General features: G+C 45.0%; 1 protein-coding gene across 1 annotated transcript in view; it reads right to left on the bottom strand.

Annotated features, from left to right (window-relative positions):
• LOC133381070 (complement C4-like) overlaps positions 1 to 19,981 on the bottom strand; it is an 87,866-nt gene that overhangs the window by 50,289 nt on the left and 17,596 nt on the right. The window contains exons 7-15 of the mRNA XM_061619550.1: positions 19,338 to 19,420; positions 17,550 to 17,646; positions 14,654 to 14,759; positions 12,519 to 12,642; positions 9,594 to 9,709; positions 7,490 to 7,660; positions 3,841 to 4,020; positions 3,188 to 3,370; positions 2,143 to 2,292 (exon numbers count right to left, since the gene is read on the bottom strand). Coding sequence (XP_061475534.1) covers positions 2,143 to 2,292; positions 3,188 to 3,370; positions 3,841 to 4,020; positions 7,490 to 7,660; positions 9,594 to 9,709; positions 12,519 to 12,642; positions 14,654 to 14,759; positions 17,550 to 17,646; positions 19,338 to 19,420 — 1,210 coding nt within the window. The remainder of the gene's footprint in view (positions 1 to 2,142; positions 2,293 to 3,187; positions 3,371 to 3,840; positions 4,021 to 7,489; positions 7,661 to 9,593; positions 9,710 to 12,518; positions 12,643 to 14,653; positions 14,760 to 17,549; positions 17,647 to 19,337; positions 19,421 to 19,981) is intronic.

The following is a 19,981-nucleotide window of genomic DNA, read 5'->3' on the forward strand; positions in this document are numbered from 1 at the left end:
TAACACTGTATTTTACACTTTATGTAAACCACTTAAGAGGTTTTAATGATTAAGCGGGATAGAAATCTTGTTAATTAATAAAATAAGTAAGTAAATAAGGTGAATCCTGCTGGATCAGACCAAAGACCCACCTAGTCCACCATTCCAGTATCCATAGTGGCCAACCAGATGCCTCTTCTGGGAAGCCCAGAAGGAGGCCAAGGGGAAAGCAAGAAGCTGCCTTCTGTCACATCAGACTTTTGCCTGGTATTGTATTATCTACTCTGATGGGCAGCAGCTCTCCAGAGTTTCAGACAGGGATCTCTTCCAGCTCCATCTGGAGATTGAACCTGGAACCTTCTGCATGCAAAGCAGATGTTCCACCACTGAGCTATGGCCCTTCCCTCCGATGACATTAGGGCGGTAGCAGAATTATTATTTATTTTTATATTTAAAAGTGTTGCCATGCCGCTTAATATTTTAAAACCTCTTAAGTGGACTACAAAAAATGCAACGTAAAATGAAATAAAGCAGCATCGTAAGAACAGATATTACATAAAAACAAGTAAGACAGTATTATAAAAACAGCTTAGAAAACAGGAATTTGGTGATGAAAGGGTCCATAAACTGGTGAGGCAGGCAAAGACTGGGGGGAAAGAAATGTCTTTACAATGCCACACCAATTACAGCAACACCATGAATGATTATTACAGGGGGCAGGCAAGGTGCCTGCAAACAAAGAGTGGTTGCCAGTTAAGTTTTACTCGGGGTAGACCCATTGAGATGAATGGTCTGAATTTAGTCATGTCTGTTAATTTCAGTGGATCTACACTTGAGTATGATTAATGCTAGGTACACCTATCCAAGACGAGAATAGTTTTTTTCAGTGGTGGCTCCCTGCTTATTGTAATGTTTTCTCCAGGGAGGCACACCTGGCACCATTACAGGAATACCCGGCTATACGGACCTTCACTTTAAGGACACTCGCGAGTATGGACATACTTACAGTAGCACCATTCACCTGTTTACATATGCTCGCTTCGCAAGAACGGACACTTAACCTTTGGTTGTGGCCTGTTCTTTCGGTGTGTGGGGGTTAGGAAAGAGACACAATCGCGTGACCGCGAATCAGCTGGGAGGCGCTATCGCGATCAGCTGGGAGGCGTGGTGGCGCAGCAGCAGAGGCTTTAGCCTGGGGCTTTGAGGCTCCGCGTGAAGGAGAGGTGGCACAGTGGCAGGGCAAGTAAAAAAAAAGGTAGTGCTTCACTTTAAGTACATTTTTGGTTTACGTACTCTCTCTGGACCCATTGCGTACAGGGTATTCCTGTACTAGCTATTTAAGGCACCAGGCTTTTTTTTTTTTTACTCAGGTTTTTGACCCGGGCAGAGCAATCCAAATGCCGGGGAGGGGGACCGGCAGAAGAGGGACCGGCAGAGGAGGAGCCGGTGGAAAGCTGAACGTCAGTGCTGCCGGCAGCCAAATGCACAAGCAGGAAGGAAGAAGCCAGCTCCCATGAACAGGCCTCCCAGGGAGTAAGCGCTCTCCAGAGATGACCATTACAATTTTTTATTGCGCTGGCCTTTTGACTGGCAGAGTTTCTGGGAAGATCGGAACCCAGGGCAGGGCTCCAAGCGCAAGGTGGATCTTGTGTAACCCTGCAGTTCCACCCCTCCCATGCCCCCATTTTCGAGGCTTCCATCTGCTTCTGCCAGACCTCCATCTGCCGGGCTGGCCATCCATGGCAGACTCCCAGTGATGCCGGCGGGCTCCTGGCAGTGCTGCAGCTCAGCTGTGTCAAAGGGCCCCTCTCCACAGAGGCCAGCAGTGCCGGGAGCCTGCCAGCACAGCTGGGGGTCCATGGCATCCAACTCCCCGTAGCCCAGCAGAAAGGTCAGCTGGATTGCGCCCTTAACCTGGAGGGTTTTAGGTGACTGTAGCCTCTTTTAGTGGGGTGGAATGTGATAGTCTTGCCTTTTCATATATGGATGGATGTGTTTTGAAGTTCTTCTTCTCTTTTGGTTTTTATCCTTAGTTTAATGTTTGTACTAGTTTCCCGAGTTGCTTTGGGTCACTTTTGTGAAAAAGACAACTAATAAATAAAATAAAGAAATAATAACAACTGAGGAAAGAAGGAGATGAAAGAAGTGTGTGTATGGAGGTACCTTGTCCTGTGTGAGGCGATTCTTCCGGTTGAGGGCATAAACAGCAGCATCAGTGGCAGCCAAGGACACAAAGGCTCTCTCATCCGTGATAATGGTGAGGGCCAGGGGGTCCTGGGGTCGCAGTTCATTCCCTGATGTGCGGAGCACTAGCTGCAGATTGGATGGGGCATAGTTAGGAATGACCTGGAGCATCTTAACCCCCTGCACCGCCATCCCTTACAAAGTTTTTTTTTAATCCTGATGATCCATCTAACTCAGGGCCCGTTAAACTGTGGCCCTCCAGATGTTGCTGGACTACAACTCCCATCATTCTTGGCTAGGGATGCAAGAAGGCATCAGTTTCCTTTCTAATTCATATTCATTGCATGCAGTGTATTCTGCATCCTGCTTGCAGTTCTTCTTCTGCCAAAAACTACGCTGTTTGTTTCACTGTCTACAGAAGGCTTCTTTTAAGCCTAATTTCAGGAGGGGCATGGGACACTGTGGGCTTTATGGGCACATGCATGCCCATGGGTGCCATGTTGGTGACCCACGAAGCACACACGCATCAGCTCCACGGTCCTCCGGAGTGGATTTTGGGAAGGATTTTTCGTGAATGGTTTGGATGGGGGAGAAATTCAATTCAGTTTGCATTTAAAGCTAAATCTATCAAATATGCCCTTTCCAAATCAATATGACAATCGAAATATAGTCATCCTTCAAAACTCACACTTACCCTAATTTTGCAAGGCCATTCTTTAATCAAAGTTTACAAAAATGCATATATTTGGGGACAAAGTGTCCATAAAAATGAACTTATTCGTGAAAATAACATACAAACATGCATTATATTAGGAAAAACTGCTTGTGAAAATATGTACATTAGTAAAAAAAAGCATATAAAATGTGTTTATTAGGAGAAATTCACACTAAAATGCTGAATAACTGCAAATTGCTGCAGAAACGTGAAGAACTGACTTTGAGATTGGCAAAATGAAAAACGGAGAGAACCGAAACTGACAGATCTTTCCATCCCTAATGAAAGCTCACTTCAAGTAGGACTCACCTTCCCTTCACAGCTGTCAACGACGTCCACCCAGATGGAATTGGCGACAATTTCATCCCCAAGGCGGTAAAAGGCCACAAAGCGAAATGTGGGCATAAGACTGGGGGTGATGGAAAGGGAGACCACGGTATAGGAGCCACGAGCCACACTGTTGACATAGACAATGTCTCCCTTGTTCAAAACCTGGAGGAAAAGGGCCAGTTTAAAGAACAGTAGTTAGCAATGATGTATGCAGTGCTTTTGAACAGTCAACATTTCGTATCCATTCTCTTGCTGTAAAGTGCAGAAACAGCCATCAGAGTGGCCCTAACATCAGGCAGAATGAGGCAGCCGCCTCAGCGGTGATGATGTGTTGGAGGACAGAGCTGTGTAGACTACACAGCCTACCCCTGCTGCCCACAGTGGGAAGACACTGTCCCAGTTTAGCCAAAACCGCCTGCATAAATGGGCATATTAGGAGAAATTCCCACTTAAATACTGATGAATTTTCATGAGGACTTTTTTATGCAAACCAATGTGGAAATGTGGAGCATTGAACTTAAGATTGGTAGAACAAGAAACCAAAATCGACAGATTCACCCCTCCCTACTCTTGACCCATCTTTCCTTCATCCTAGGAACAATGGGGCCCATCAATCCACCACAAGGATTCACCATGTAATAGAAGTTGGAGAAGGCATCTGATCCAACGTGTTTCAACCCAAATCTAAGGGTCTCTCCAAGGTTCAAGTCTTGATATTTTGGGCTTTCAATGATCAAGTAGTTGCCTTTTGGGGAACTTATGCGTTTGGCAATAAAGGTTTCTTCTGCCGGAGATTCTGTTCCTGCTGTTAGCTGTAAGGGTGACAAAGACAAACACACACACACACGGGTCAAATCCAGAATAGACAATTGTAATGCTCTCTACATTTACACACAGTTTGGAAACTTCAACTGGTACAAAACGCAGCTGTCAGAAGGCTAACAGTGGCTAGATCAGGGCTAGCCAACGTGGCAACTGTCAGATATTGTTGGACTACAACTCCCCTCAGCCGTGACCATTGGCCATGCTGGCTGGGGCTGATGGGAGTTGGAGTGCTACAACATCTGGAGGGCATCACGTTGGCTACCTGTGGGCTGGATGGTTCATGCATACCCTTTTTTCCCAACTGTTGTGCTGGCTGCCCATTTGTTTCCAGGCTCAATTTAAACTACTGGTATTCCTCTTGAAAGTCCTTCGTGCAGGGGTGGAGAACCAGAAGCCTGTGGGCTGAACGTGGCCCTGCTGGCCTCCCTGGGGCTGCATTCAGACATTGGGTTTATTGCGTTAGTTCTGCTGATTACACCTGTAGCGCTTCTGTCCCGATTTCTAACGTTCTTTTCACACTGCAGTACGTGTTGCCTCATGGTGGTATATTTTTGAGCAATATACCACCATATTATGCTAAATTCCATTCATACCAGTGGGTGTGGTGTGACACAATGATGAACATCATTGGACAGGTCACTACTCTCCCACCCATTTTGCATATGTGCACTTCTGTTCCCCCATGATTCCCACATGAAAAAGGCAGTAAATATGCCAGTATTTGTTGTTGTTATGTGCCTTCAAGTCAATCACGAGTTATGGTGATCCTATGAGTCAGCGACCTCCAAGAGCACCTGTCATGATCTTATAAGTTCAGGTCTGTGGTTTCCTTTATGCAATCAATCCATCTCTTGTTTGGCCTTCCTCTTTTTCTACTCCCTTCTGTTTTTCCCAGCATTATTGTCTTTTCTAGTTAATCATGTCTTCACATGATGTGTCCAAACTATGATAACCTCAGTTTCATCATTTTAGCTTCTAGTGCTAGTTCTGGTTTAATTTGTTCTAACACCCATTTATTTGCCTTTTTTTGCAGTCCATGGTATGCACAATGCTCTCCTCCAACACCACATTTCAAATGAGTTGATTTTTCTCTTATCCACTTTTTTCACTGTCCAACTTTCACATCCATACATAGAGATCAGGAATACCATGGTCTGTATGATCTTGACTTCAGTGTTCAGTGATACATATTTGCATTTGATGACCTTTTCTAGTTCTCTCATAGCTGCCCTCCCCAGTCCTAGCCTTCTTCTGATTTCTTGACTATTGTCTCCATTTTGGTTAATGACTGTGCCAAGGTATTGATAATCCTTGACAAATTCAATGTCCTCGTTGTCAACTTTAAAGTTACATAAATCTTGTGTTAACATTACTTTAGTCTTTTTGACGTTCAGCTGTAGTCCTGCTTTTGTGCTTTCCTCTTCAACTTTCACCAGCACTCATTTCAGATCATTACTGGTTTCTGCTGGTGGTATGGTATTGTCTGTGTATCTTAAATTATTGATATTTCTCCCTCCAATTTTCACAACTCCTTCATCGTGGTCCAATCCCTCTTTCCATATGGTAAGTTCTGCATAGATTAAGCAAATAGGGTGATAAAATACACCCATCTCACACCCTTTCCGATTGGGAGCCAATCAGTTTCTCCATATTCTGTCCTTACAGTAGCCTCTTGTCCAGAGTATAGGTTGCACATCAGGACAATCAGATGCTGTGGTACCGCCATTTCTTTTAAAGCATTCCATAGTTTTTCATGATCTACACAGTCAAAGGCTTTGCTGTAATCTATAAAGCACAGGGTGAAATGACAGTATATTACCCCAAATTTTATCACTTTCCTCCCACAGTTTTCTGGGTTAATTGGTTCACAAATGGATTTTTTTCTGGAAGCAATTAACACAAAAATTAATGCTAAATTTCCACTGTATTCTACTAGATATCCAGAAGTGGCTTTTATACTGTGTGAAAGATGAAAGAAAATGTAGAAATTATCAGAGAAGGAAACATCAGGAAAATGTAATAAATTGCTGTCTGAATGCAGTCTCTCTGGCTTTGGGGGCTGTCCCCAGGCTAAACCTCTCATCTGCTCTGCTCTGAGCCCACCATGAGTGCTGTTGTCTAGATGGAATGTGTCCTCGAACTGTGACAATACTTGCTTGCTTGGATGGAGAGGTCCATGTACGTGCAGAAACCATGCATTTTTGCCTCTGCCCACCACTGTCTTATGACCACCACCCAGGGTTGGAAGTGAAGAAAAAGATCCCCCATCTCTGCCTTAATGGGTTGGAATCAGGTTATTAGAAAGACTACTCCTCATATGAACCTATCAGTGCCCAGGGACTAAGATTGGTCTTGGAGGCTCCGCTGTTTGACCTGCCACTAAGAAAAATCATCTTTAGCCAGTACCAGGGACAGATCCTTTTTGGTGATGACCCCTACCATTCATGGAGGATAAAGGTATCAATGGCTACCAGCCACGATGGCAATGCTCTTCCTCCACAGTCAGAGACAGGATCCTTCTTAATACCAGTTGCTGGAAAGTGCAGGAGGGGAGCATCCTGCTTGCAGGCTTCCCATTGGCAACCAGCTGGCCACTGTGAAAACAGGATGCTGGCCCACATGGGCCACTGTCCTGATGCAGTAGGGCTCTTCTGATGGTCTTATGGTATCAGGCAGCTTCTGATGTTCCTATGAGCCTTCTTATTTCTAGATCCTCTTTGCGTGCTTGTCATAAGCCTAGGGAAGACTCGTGGTCAGACAGATTTGAGGAGGAAGATCTGGGAGACGGGCCCAGTGATCTGGGACACATGAATGAAGTTGATGGGAAGGAGCCAAGCCATCTGCATGTCGACAGCTCAGGCCAGAGACGCCAACCAACATGATCAAGGGGGCCAAGTTACCAGCCCATTCCCCCTTCCCTGCCTTCAGCAGTGGGTCTGCCTCTCAGGCTGCCTCCAGTGCAGGAGAAGATGCCAGAGGCGGAGCAGGGGGAGGACCTGGCTGAGTCATCCCCACCTCCGTTGCCCTGGGTACACCTCAAGGATGCACAGGCACGAACAGACTGAACTGGTCACCAACCAGCTTACTCATAGGAATGCCTGCTTGCTTACCCAGTCCCGGGCTGACAGACAAGTCCCATGCAAGTAGTTGTGCCTGCCCCATCCTACTTAAGGAGGATGCAAGGGGCATGTCGAGTGTTACAACAATGACTTTGCTTGTGTCAGTGCCTTGCTGTGATCTGAATGCTGTATGATCTGAACTATGTTCTAATCCTGTGCTAAACTGTGGATTAAAGCCATTGGTAATAACCGAACTGAGAATTCCAAGTCTGAATCTGTTTTTTTTGGGGGGGGGGAGGAGGAAGCCAGGACAGTGCTCAAATGACCCTCTCTCCCTCCTTCCTCCGTTATGTAATTTTGTCCCCTCCCAGTTTGAGTAGGGACCAGGTGCTAATACCGTGACAGTGACTGAGGCAGAATTAGGGGGAATGTTGAATCTGTATGTCACAATCCCACGGCTGTCGCTTTTCACTTGTGCATCAGCTGGTGATAGGGCTCCTGTTATCTGGGTTGAGAAGCGAACTGGGAGGAGGGGGGCAGGTGTGCCATCTGGGAGTGAAACAGTCGCCTGAAAAACAAAAACAAAAAAAAAATCAGAAAAGTTTATGCCCTATAACTTACATATCTGTACATGACGATTTATGCCAGCCTTTCCCAACCTTTGGGTCCCCAGATGCTGCTGGACTACAAATTCAAATCATTCCTGACCACTCTGGCCATGCTGGCTGGGGGCTGATGGGAGTTGTAGTCCAACAACATCTGGGGACCCAAAGGTTGGGAAAGGCTGATCTATGCAAACAAGTAGGAAGAAATGAGGTGTGCAGAACCCATGGGCCTTCCAGATGTTGATGAATTACAACTCCCGTCAGCCCCAGCAAGCATGGCCAATGGCTAGGGATGGTGGGAGTTGTAGTTCAGCAGTGTATGGAAGGCCACAGGTTTCCCACACCGGGTATAAATGCAAGAGGAGATACCAGGAATGCACACATGAGAACCTGCAGAAAGCAACAAAGCACATGCACGTGTCAGATGCATTTGTCGCAGATCTCAGATCTTTGCCCACCTTGTGTTTAGCCATTCAGCAAGGAGTTAAACCCTCCACAAAAGAGCCAGAGGGAAGCCATTTTGTAGCCTGTTGTGAATAGCGAAGCAAGTCTTTGAATTGTGTCCTATTTGGTGTCCCTATGGTGGTGCTATTTTGAAACCTGTCTTGGAAAAAAGTCATCTCAACAGCTTTGCTCACAGTCTGAATTCCAGATAGAGATAATAAGCAGGACTAGGAGCTGGGGGGGGGGGGGGGGAAGAAGCAGATATAATAATGTAAAGTGCTTTTTATTTGGGGTGGGTGGAGTCATTGCCTGCCTTCCTGCCTTAATATTATGTTTAGGACTAAGAGAAGGGAAATATTTGTAAGGACCGGACTATTGACTTTTATCCATCCTTACTTTTGACCTTTCTGACCCATCCTGTTTTCTTAATATACAACAGAAAATATTTTTATAACAAAAAAGCTAAAAATAATCAATGCTCTGTTATAGAGCCAGCTTGCTTAAATAGTCTTCTTGTCTCTGGAAAATTCGAGACTATGAACATTGCTACCCTCCCATTTTCTAGAGAAGAAAGGTTTTCACTCAGGTAGGAGATCTCAATCTCTGACATTCTCTCTCTCTCTCACACACTCACACAGACAGAGAGCAGGGTGGAGCTAGCTCCAGTTTTTTAAGGCCACTGGATGATATCATTAAAAGGGGGGGCATACCTATCAGGGAGTAGCAGACAGGTAGCTTAAGGAGGAGGTAAAAAGAACCAGGGTGCCTCCAGACTGTCATTATTTTCTGGGAGGGATTCAGGCACATACCTGAGCCTCAACTATCCTGTAATAATAATCAAAACTAGAAAGCCCCCTCTCTCTACTTTGTTTTTCATTTTTGTATGGCAGACAAGTCTTCCACTCCACCCTGTGCAAACAACCCACTGTGGAAATTATAGCTCTGTGAAGGGTAAACCACAGTTCCCATTATTCTTTTTGGAGGGAAATAATGTGCTTCAAATGTACAGTGTGTACACAGCCTGAGGTTTACGTTTGTGCTTGAATCCCTCCCACAAAATACTGACAGTCTGGAGGTAATCCTACTTCCTTCTATATTTAAGGCACATTATTTCCCCCAAAGAATCCTGGGAATTGTAGTATAACCCTCACAGAACTATAATGCCCAACACCCTTATCAAACTATAGTTCCCAGGATTCTTTGAGGGGAATAATGTGCTTTAAATATATGATGCATATGTGTACGCAGCCCTGGATTCGAGCATATAAAATGGATAAAAGGGCTCTGTCACCCAGAGCAACAAATCCACTTGAAAAAAAAGTCTTTTTGCAGTTTGGAAAGTGATGGGGCAATGAACAAACAAACAAACAAACAAATAAAATAAAATAAATATTGGCAGAAAGTCACACAACAGGAAACATGTGCACCACAGGAAACACAAAACACACGCACCAGCACATCAAAGGGGGCACCGGGAACAAAATAGTGCTTGGTTTTGGACAAGTCCATTGAATATGGTGATGACAGAAATTTCACAGAGGCAAGTTCTTGCTCCTCCAGTTCACCACCTATGGGGATGAAAGAAAAAGATACTGAGGTAAAGGAAACAGAGGTGACATCTCCTCTCTGAGACACACAGAAAGGGGCATGCACATTAGAGGTCAAAGAAGGGGCATCCTCATCCCTGTTTTTGCCCTAGTACAGATGTGAGGAACCTTTGGCCCTCCAGATGCTGCTGAACTAAAGCTCCCATCAGCCCCAGCAAGCATGGCCAATGGACAGGGATGATGGGAGTTATAGTTCAGTGACACCTGGAGGACCAAAAGTTCCTCACACCTGCCCTAGTATGTCACCTTTTGTCAAGTCTCTGGCAGCGGTTTCTGAATCCATTATGCTTCCTGTTTATTATAATTACAATTATTCACCCACCATTCACCCTGAGGTCCTAGTATGGGTTACAACAGTTTAAAATATATCCTTAAAAACAATTTAAATCAGCTTACAATGACAATAATAAAATATAGGATGGGTCCTAAAATAATAAGGTGTCAAAGGCTAGGGTACAAAGGTGCATCTTCAGCGTCTCTTCTAAAAGATCAAGGATTTTGAGACAGAATTATTTCTTTTCCATTATCTCTCAGCGAGTTCAGGTAAACGAAAACACAAATCTCTACCCAGCCCAGCAGATTTCATGTTGCACTCAGTAATCTGTGGGCTCCTTACAGATGTTGCTGGACTTCAACTTTCCTCATTCCTGGCCATTGGCCATCCTGGCTGGGGCTGATGGGATCTGGGAATCCAACAACATTTGGAGATTCTCCCCCCATTCTATGTTAATGTCCATGACATCATGAGTTTCAATACAGATTTCACAGATTTGTTGATAATCAATGTAAACAGCATTATAACTTTAAAAAAATCAGAACAGGCACATTGGTGGTGGTGGTGGAAATTCAACAAGAAAATATATTTACTAATAGGCAAAAAAAACCCTTGTGGTTTAAGAACGTACTTATAGCCGACAGATATTTATAGGAAAGCAGGGAAATTGGGCAGCTATAGTGAATGCACCAGGGGAGCAGGAGACCTGACTTCCTCTTTGAGATACTGTACTGCCCTACAATTTTGTAAAAATGCAAACACAATTGGGGTTGGCCTTTCACAGTCCAATCCATTTCCTGTGTAGCTTGGAAGAATTTGGTAACGTGCCTCTGAGCATATGGTGAGTGGTGGCAACACCTGCAATCAGGACTGCATCTCCAAGGATGGAGAATTACATTTTTTGTATATTTGCTGATGTTCTTCTTACTTTGCTTCTTTCAGGAGAAGAGGAGGGGGAGAGGAGAGAGGAAGGAGAGGTGAGAGGGGGAAGAGGAGGAGAAGGAAGGGAGAGGGAGCAGGAGGGGGGAATGAATGGGGGCAGGAGGGAAGGGATAGGAGGAAGGAGGAGGGGAGGGCAGGTTTGATCATTTGCATGCTTATTGAGTTCAATGGAATTTACTCCTGTGCAATCATGCTTAAGATAGATGAAACTGACCTGAGGGAGGGGCAGAGAGAGGAGAAGGAGGGGAGGAAGGGGAGGGGTAGGGAGGAAGGGGAGGAGATTGGGTGGGTGGGCACTGGGAAGTGGGAAAGCCCCTTTCCAAAAGGAAAACATTGTTAACAGTATCATCATTTTTCAGGGTTTCCCCCACCTTTTTATTCTACAGCAGACACATGCAGTCTCCCACCCAAACTGAAACCAAACAGCTGTTAGTCTGGCTTTTGGAACATTGACAGTTAGTTGTTACTGAGCATGCCACTGCTATCATAGAAGCCCATGTTAATTTTCTTAAATTAAAAAAATGCATGGCTGATTTTTAACTAACTTTTACACTGCAGAAGACAAAGGTCAGAGTATGGGGCAAGGTCAGTAATAGGGTTACAGAAACTCTGTGAACATGGCTGATTTTTAATTAATTTCAACAAATTATGAGACCGCTGATACAAAAAAGTCCAACAGTGATCTGGCTATTTTTACCCGTGTTGCAGACTATGAAGTCTAGACTCTCTCTGAGTGTTTTGTCCATCACCATGAAAACGTAGAGGGTTAAGCAAATGTTTCTGAGTCCAGAAGTATAAATCTTGTAATTGTTATGGGTTTGAGGGTTGAGATAGACAATTTCTATAAGTCCCCTTCCAGCCTCTGATTTGGAACCCTGCACCTGGAGGTGAGAAACCTGCTCCACTGGTCAGATGAGTCTCTTTTGTAAAGTGGCCAGGTGAGTTAATGGGTCTATCAAGCGCCCATTAACTGGCGAATGGGCCAGGGAGATCCTATTGTTATTGAAACTCTTCAGGAGCCCCCCCCCCTTGGGGCCAAAGAGAGGTTTGTGGTTTTGAGCTGAGTCTGAGAAAAGGCTAGGAACTGGAGACATGCGGAGAAGCTGGCTCCCTGCACCATGGCTTTAGGATGTCTCCTGTAAGCCTGCTGAAAAAAGCAAGATATTGGACTGTTGGTGCTTTGAACCCCCCATCTTAAGCTCAGGTTGGAGTGTATGTAAATAAATAAACCACACAGTATTTCATAAAGACACCACAGTCTCCGCTGTCCTTTCCAAGGAAACCAAACCCTGGGTAAGCACAGGGACCCCTGGAGATCTCTCACTGCTTGGAAATTCGTGTGGCGCACAACATAATATTTTGTTTTGAAATGAGCTTATGGGAAGCGGCAAATGGCATGGGGATATTTTCAATTTAACATGGCAGAATGTGAAAAATCCATGCTGGCTATAGCATACAGCCACTCTCGTGTCTGTAAAATGAATGTTTTTTCCCTCAGCCTTAGTGGTAGACATACCCTTAGCAGATGCAAAGGATTTCCATTTCTGAACTTACTTGCTGTCTCTATGACGGTGGCTGCAATGTAGAGAGCAGTTCCAATTAGATCCTGCAGAGGATGCCCCAATTTCTCAGAAAGGAGGCTGCGTTTTAGGGTCAGTGAGCCCTGGCCATCAGTTATCTGATATGGATGGAATTACATCAGATGGAGTGAGTGAGGGATATAAAAATTAGTTCTATCACATACACATTAAAGTGAAACACAATTGAGAGCTGGTGTGGTGTAATGGTTAGAGTGCTAGATAGCACCTAGGAGACCACCAGGGTTCAAATCCTTCCTCAGACATAAAGTTCACTGGGGTGACTTTGGGCCAGTCACCACCTCTTAGCTTAACTTACCTCACAGGGTTGTTGTGAGGATAAAGGGTGGGGGAAGAGTTGTGTATGCCAAATTGAGGAAAGGTGGGATGTGGAGATAATAAGCACACAAGGCATCATTCTCCAGGATCTTGAGATAAAGAGAAGGTGGGATGTCAGGGCTGGGGTGGGGTGGAGGGATTGACCCCAGATAAGCTAGACTACATAAACTAGGGCACGTAAGCTAGAGTACCATAATTCTATGGATCAGATGTGAGGCCTCAGGCAATAAGAAGAGGAAAGGAAATTGGAAGTGGTATCCAGCTATGTCTTTATCTTAGGGGTTAGGGTTGTTCTTTATTATTTGTTTATTGCATTTATATCCTACCTTTTCCTCCAGGGAGCTCAAGGTGGCTCCCCCTCCTCATTTCATTCCCACAACAACCCTGTGAGGTAGGTTAGGCTGAGAGGCAGTGACTAGCCCAAGGTCACCCAGTGAGCTTTATGGATGAGGGGGGATTCGAACCCTGGTCTCCCAGGTCCTAGCCCAACACTCTAAATGATTTGAGATCTTACAGGTTAAGAGTTAAGCTGCCTGATGCTAAGCACCAAAGTTTAGTGTTGTGTAGGAGCGCTCCTGTTCACTGTTCCAGCCAGCCATGCCCTGCTCTGTGATACTCCATTCCTTTTTCCTCCCCAACCACTTTTCCATTCTCCCTCAACAATCAGTCAGCATTCCCTGGTGACTGCACATGCTCAGTTCTCATTAGGCTGTTTTGGAGAGGTTCCCCCCCCCGCTGCCCACTTAGGTTCCCTCTCCCCCAAAAATCGTACTTCTGCAAACCTCAAGATTCCCCCAAGCCTGCTGATGTCTCCCTGTTGCAAGTGGGAGGTGCCATTTTGGCTACATCAGCAACGGCACACATAGCCTGAACCAGAAGGAATGATGACGACTGGCCACAGCAGTGGGCAGTAGTGGGGAGCTTGCTGTGGCTTTCCAGATGCTTTTGGATTCCAGCTCCTATCATCCCTGTCTATTGGCCACACTGGCCAATAGATGTTGCACACTGTCTTCAACATATGGCAGAAGCTATACAATGAAGATGCTGGATGCACCTTTGTGGAGACGGAGTTGCACACCTTAGGGGCTGCCACAGAAAACCCCCGTTCCCCACGCTTTAGAGGATGGTGGAACTATCAATAGGGCTTCCTCTAGCAATCTTAACACCTGAGAGGATCTGTAGGGAAAGGAGACAGTCCTTCAGCTCTTGGGGTTGAGCTCTTCAGCATGTTTCGAGGGACACATGAAAAAAAATGGAAATGGACTGCCTTCAAGTCGATTCTGATTTGTGGTGACCCTATGAATAGGGTTTTCATGGTAAGCGGTATTCAGAGGGGGTTTACCATTGCCTCCCTCTGAGGCTGAGAGGCAATGACTGGCCCAAGGTCACCCAGTGAGCTTCATGGCTGTGTGGGGATTCAAACTCTGGTCTCCCAGATCATAGTCCAACACCTTAACCACTACACCACACTGGCTCTCTCGAGGGACACATACAGAACACTAATAAGGGAAAGAGTGGGTTTGAGCATGTGCGGAAAGACTTGTCTTTCTATTGAATAACTACATCTATTCCCCACACACCCACAAAACACAGAGTAAAAATCTCCAGGTTTCCCACCAGATCTGAGCCCCAGCACTGCTCATTTTAGGAGCTAAGCATCAGGTGGGCCATTAGAGGGGAGACTAGGCAGGCTAAACTCCAGAGTTCTCTGGAAAGCCAGCAGGGATGTTTTTGAGCTGATAAAAGTGCCATGATGCTTGTGTGCTCACTTACCGTGACTTGTTGCTCCAGTCCTGGGATATACATTTTCCCCTCATTGCCATCACTCACGCCGAACCGCACGTAGGCTGTGGCACTGACCCCCTTCCCATAGAAAAATCTGTCAGGGGAGCAAACCAGGGGGAATTCAAAGGTGAGGAGCTGGGTGAGCAAGGGGTATACATTTCCCCCTAGCCATCACCATGTTACATACCACATGTGATTACTCTTCAGGAGCACCTACATTTCTAACCAATTCACTGATTCTGCACACTGAATATGTATGAATCTCACAGTAAACCATGGTTTAGTATGAAGTGAACAAACCTAGCTTTTGCCAGGGTTTGCATACTTTTCCTTCCCTTCTGTTTCTCCTGTGTAGCCAACAGGAGGAACTCTGAAGTGTCTCCTTCCACTTTTGGTTATCCACAGCTTTCTGTGTTGTCCAACCCAGAAACTGTGGTTAACACTAACTAGAGTTAATTTTAACAAGCTTGCTTCTGAAATCAAGGCGTGGAGTTGGCTTGCTGGATATTAATCATAGTTAGCGTTAACCATATTTATTAATTTGGTATATTTCTATACCTCATACATTAAAAGAAATCTCAAAGTCATTCACAAAAGTAAGCCATAGTTAGTTTTAAGTTTAACGACAGTTTGCTGTACCTGATGACACAACAAATCATGGTGGGTAACCAAAGGTGAAAGCAAAAACTACACTAGTTCACATCATGCTGAACCATAGTTTAGTGTGATGTTAGAAAACACAGCCACTGAGTGTTTATTGCTATAAATAAATTGAAGCTCAATCCAGATAAGACTGAGATGCTGTTAGTGGGTGGTTCCCCTGACCAGATGGGAGAGGCTCAACCTGCTCTGGACGGGGTTGCACTCCCCCTGAAGGAGCAGGTCCGTAGTTTGGGAGTTCTTTTAGAACCATCCCTGTCACTAGAGGCACAAGTAGCCTCGGTGGCACGGAATACTTTCTATCAACTTCGGTTGGTGGCCCAACTACGTCCCTATCTGGATAGGGAAAACCTTGCTTCAGTTGTCCATGCACTGGTAACCTCAAAATTGGACTACTGCAATGCACTCTACGTGGGGCTGCCTTTGAAGACAGTTCGGAAGCTGCAGCTCGTGCAAAACGCAGCGGCCAGATTGCTAACAGGGACTCGGAGATGTGAACATATAACTCCGATTCTGGCTCGCTTGCACTGGCTGCCTATATGCTTCCGGGCTCAATTCAAAGTGCTGGTTTTGACTTATAAAGCCTTACACGGCTTGGGACCACAATACCTGGTGGAACGCCTCTCCCGATCTGAACCTACCCGTACTCTGCGTTCAACATCGAAGGGCCTCCTTTGGGGGCCCACCCAGAGAGAAGCCCGGAAGGTGACAACAAGAAAACGGGCTTTTTCTGTGGTGGCCCCCGAACTATGGAACTCTCTCCCTGATGAGGTACGCCTGGCACCAACATTGCTGTCCTTCCGGCGCCAGGTAAAACCCTTTTTGTTCTCCCAGGCTTTTTAACAACATTTTAACAACATTTTTAACATCTATTGAAACACCTACATTTGCACTTATGCTCTTAATATTTTAGTAATTTTAATTACTTAACATCTTAACATCTTAATACTTTTAACTGATTTAATACGTTTTAATATTTTTAGGCTTGTGTTGTAGTTGTTTATATGTTTAATTATGTTCTACTACTTTTGGTATATTGTTTTTAAGTTGTTAATATATGTTTTTACTTGTATATTGGATGTTTTTATGTTGTGCACCGCCCAGAGAGCTACAGCTATTGGGCGGTATAGAAATATAATAAATAAATAAATAAAACATTAAATGGGTCTATATACTAGAAATGAATGCTAAGGCACAAATCCCTTCTCTTATAAAAAAGGATGGACTGTTTGACCTCTGCTGATAACAGGGCTCCTGTTACTCTAAGATATAAAATAACCACCACACCACATGCTCTTGAAGCACACTAAAAGGTAAAGGTGTCCCCGCACTTATAGTGCGAGTCGTTTCCGACTCTTAGGGTGACATCTTGCGACTACTAGGCAGACCGTATATATGGGGTGGGGTTGCCAGTTCCTTCCCCAGCCTTTCTTTACCCCCCAGCGTATGCCAGGTACTCATTTTACCGACCACAGATGGATGGAAGGCTGAGTGGACCTCGACCCATTTTACCAGAGATTCGACTTCCTTCTTCCGTTGGAATCGAACTCCGGCCGTGAGCAGAGCTTTGGCTGCGTTACCACCGCTTACCACTCTGCGCCACCGAGGGTCTGAAGCACGCTACTTTTATGCAATGTAATCTTTAACATAACCAAGAGTGAGCCATTAGATCTTGCTGAGAACCATGAAATCTCTTCTATCACCCTGCCCTGACAATTGTGTCAACTATCAGAAAATGAATCTACCCTTTTCAGGCAAAGTGTCCAAACAAGTAGTGGTGGCTCATCTGCCAAACAAATGTTGGTTTGTAACTTATTTCTATTTTTTCTTTGTTAGCTGTTTATTCTGGATTAACATGAGAGCCCTGCTGAATCATACCAGCGGCCCACCTAGCAGGGGTGTAAAAACCAACTACAACATTCAGTTGACATCAGAGCCAGTCTCCACTGGTTCTAGGGGTTCCCCCAGCCCTCGAGACCAGAATTGGGGAGGGTGCAGGGGGATTAGAGGGGGGAAATCCCATTGCACAAATGGAAATCCTTGTGCTGATGGCCTACTTTGTGCAACATTTGATACATAGTCATCATGACTAGCAGCCATTGATAGTCTTATCCTCCACGATTGTAAGCCACCTTAAAGATCTTGCAAAGTGGGATATAGAATGTTTAAAATTAATTAATTGTATTAGAAATGGTAACCCACCCATCCCACAAGTGCAACTTACTTAGCCTGAAGGTCAATTCGCAAGTCAGAGCCCTGCTGAGGTGAGATCAGGATATATTTCCGTTCTGGGACAATCGTCACTTCAAAATGAGGGAGCACTGATGAGAGAAAGACAGGCCAAAGTTTAACAGGTGGTGTATTAATCAACATTCCTGTACAAACAGATCTTCTGGGAAAGCTCTAGTCTCCTACTTAGGGAACTACCTACTACAGTTGAGAGTGGGGCCTCATCTGTGATGGCCCCACACTTTACGGAACGGAACTCCCTGCCAATGCAGGACTGTTTCTTCTCAGTGTCAGAGGCATTTAGGAAGCACATTGAGGAGTTTTCCTTTATAGAGAGGATTTTTTGATTGCCTTCTGCTTCACAGATAAGTTTCACTGATTTTGATGAGGTTTTTCACTTGTTCTAAAGCAGGGATGGAGAACCTTTTCCAGTCCAAGGACTGCATTCCCTTCTGGGCAGCCTTCTGGTAGCCACATGTCAGTGATGTGAGAGGCTAGAAACAAAAGTGGGAGGAGCAGCAAATATAAGTTTTTGCTTTGTACCCTAGCTTAGCACATGTTGCTGCGGCTAGTAGGAGTTGCAATCCAAAAAACAGCTGGCGGGTGCTAGGTTGGTGAAGGCTGGCTTACAACTTAGTAAACAAAAGAGGAAAGGGGTGGGGGAGAAGAAAATAGGATCTATTTCTTTCAGCCATTGAAGGATACAATTTGGGGAGGGGGAGGAGCCAAATGGCAGCTGATTCCACTTCAGCTGATGGAGTGGGTCTTGCTCTCTCACCTGTCCCTCTGATGCATCCTTCCTTCTGGGTGCTCCATGCAAAGTGGTGACATGGGCCCACCCGATAGTAGTACTCGGAGCCCTCACCCTGGAGTGCCAATTTTGTGAAATTTGTAAAATGCAAGGGACGATCTGTAGCAGATGCAGGGAACCTTTGGCCCTCCAGATGCTGCTGAACTAGAACTCCCATCAGTCCTAGCAACCATGGCCAATGGCCAAAGTTGATTGGAGTTGTAGTTCAGCAACAAATGGAGGGGCAAAGGTTCCCCACACCGGATCTATAATCTACTTTCTGCCTGCCAGCAGCACTCAAGCAGAGGGTTTCCCCACTACCACAACCACCACTCTGTTACTTGAGCTCTGCTACTTGTAAGCTGGAAAACCTAATAACCCTAGACTGTAAAGTTAGGAAAAGCCATTTCAGGTTGTTTTCATTAGTATGCAACTCCATCTCTATGCAGTCCAATGCTGGGCCTATTGGATTGCAGCCTGCCACACATACAGTTCTTAGAAACACTCAGCATCGGGGGGGGGGAATGTAGCTAGGGATTGAAAGATCTGTCAGTTTTGGTTTTCTCAGTTTCTCATTTTTCCAATCTTAAATTCAGTTCTCAACATTTATGCAGCAATTTGTTAATTTTTTTTAACAAAAAAGTCCTCATGAAAATTCAACAGAATTTTAGTGAGAATTTCTCCTGATAAACAGAGCTTTGACTAATGTACACATTTTTGCAAGCAGTTTTCTCTAATATAATGTACATCTGTATGTTATTTTCTCTAATATATTCATTTTATGCACACTTTCCCCTAATGCGTGCATTTCTGTAAACATTGGTTGTTAGAAGAACTGCACTGCAAAATTTGGACGTATGTGAATTTCAAAGGATGGCTGAGTTTCAGTTTTCATATTGTTGCAGGAAAGGCAAATTTGATCGATTCGCCTTTACATGTGAACAGAATAGAATTTCTCCCCCATCGCTAAATGCAGTAACCTAAAGAACATACCATATTTTTTCACCTCGAACTCGGTTGTTGTGTTGAAATCCAGTGTATTGAGAAACTGGGCCGTGATACGCCAAATGCCAGGCCTGGGAGAGAGAACAGGCAGAGCAATTTGAGCCAGCGCATAGTAGGCCAGGGCCCAAAGAATGAAGAGACTTGTTTTGCATGCTGACGGGTGCTCTGGAATGGTGCTTCTTGAACAGCATTCCCCACTCTCTACCCCCCAATGCTTTAGAGATGCCAATGAATATCCAGAGTGGACATTTGGAGATGGATATTGGGGGGGGGGGCAGAAGACTTGCAAAAGCAGTTTGTGATGCTGCGTAGGAGTCTATTGCTCAAAGGGAAAAAATACATTAAAAAACACACCTCCTAGATGAGCATAAGCCCTTCAATTATCCTAAAGCAGTCCTTTGGATCCTGGCCTTAACTCAATTGCCAACTTTTCTGTCACTCCATGCTCCTGTGCCTTTAACCGCAGCGTGTCTGGCAGATGTTTGGAAAGAATCATGTTTACTGCCATGCTGTGAAAAGCTTCAAGTGCTAATCCTGGCATTATCAAGCAGCCACTAAAGGCACAGGAGCAGGCCAGGCTGTCTTTCTGGTCAGCTGGCAACCCCATCATGAATTTGCTTTCCGTGCTATGG

The sequence above is a fragment of the Rhineura floridana genome, chromosome 3, assembly GCF_030035675.1.
Source record: "Rhineura floridana isolate rRhiFlo1 chromosome 3, rRhiFlo1.hap2, whole genome shotgun sequence".
NCBI classification, from domain to species: Eukaryota; Metazoa; Chordata; class Lepidosauria; order Squamata; family Rhineuridae; genus Rhineura; species Rhineura floridana.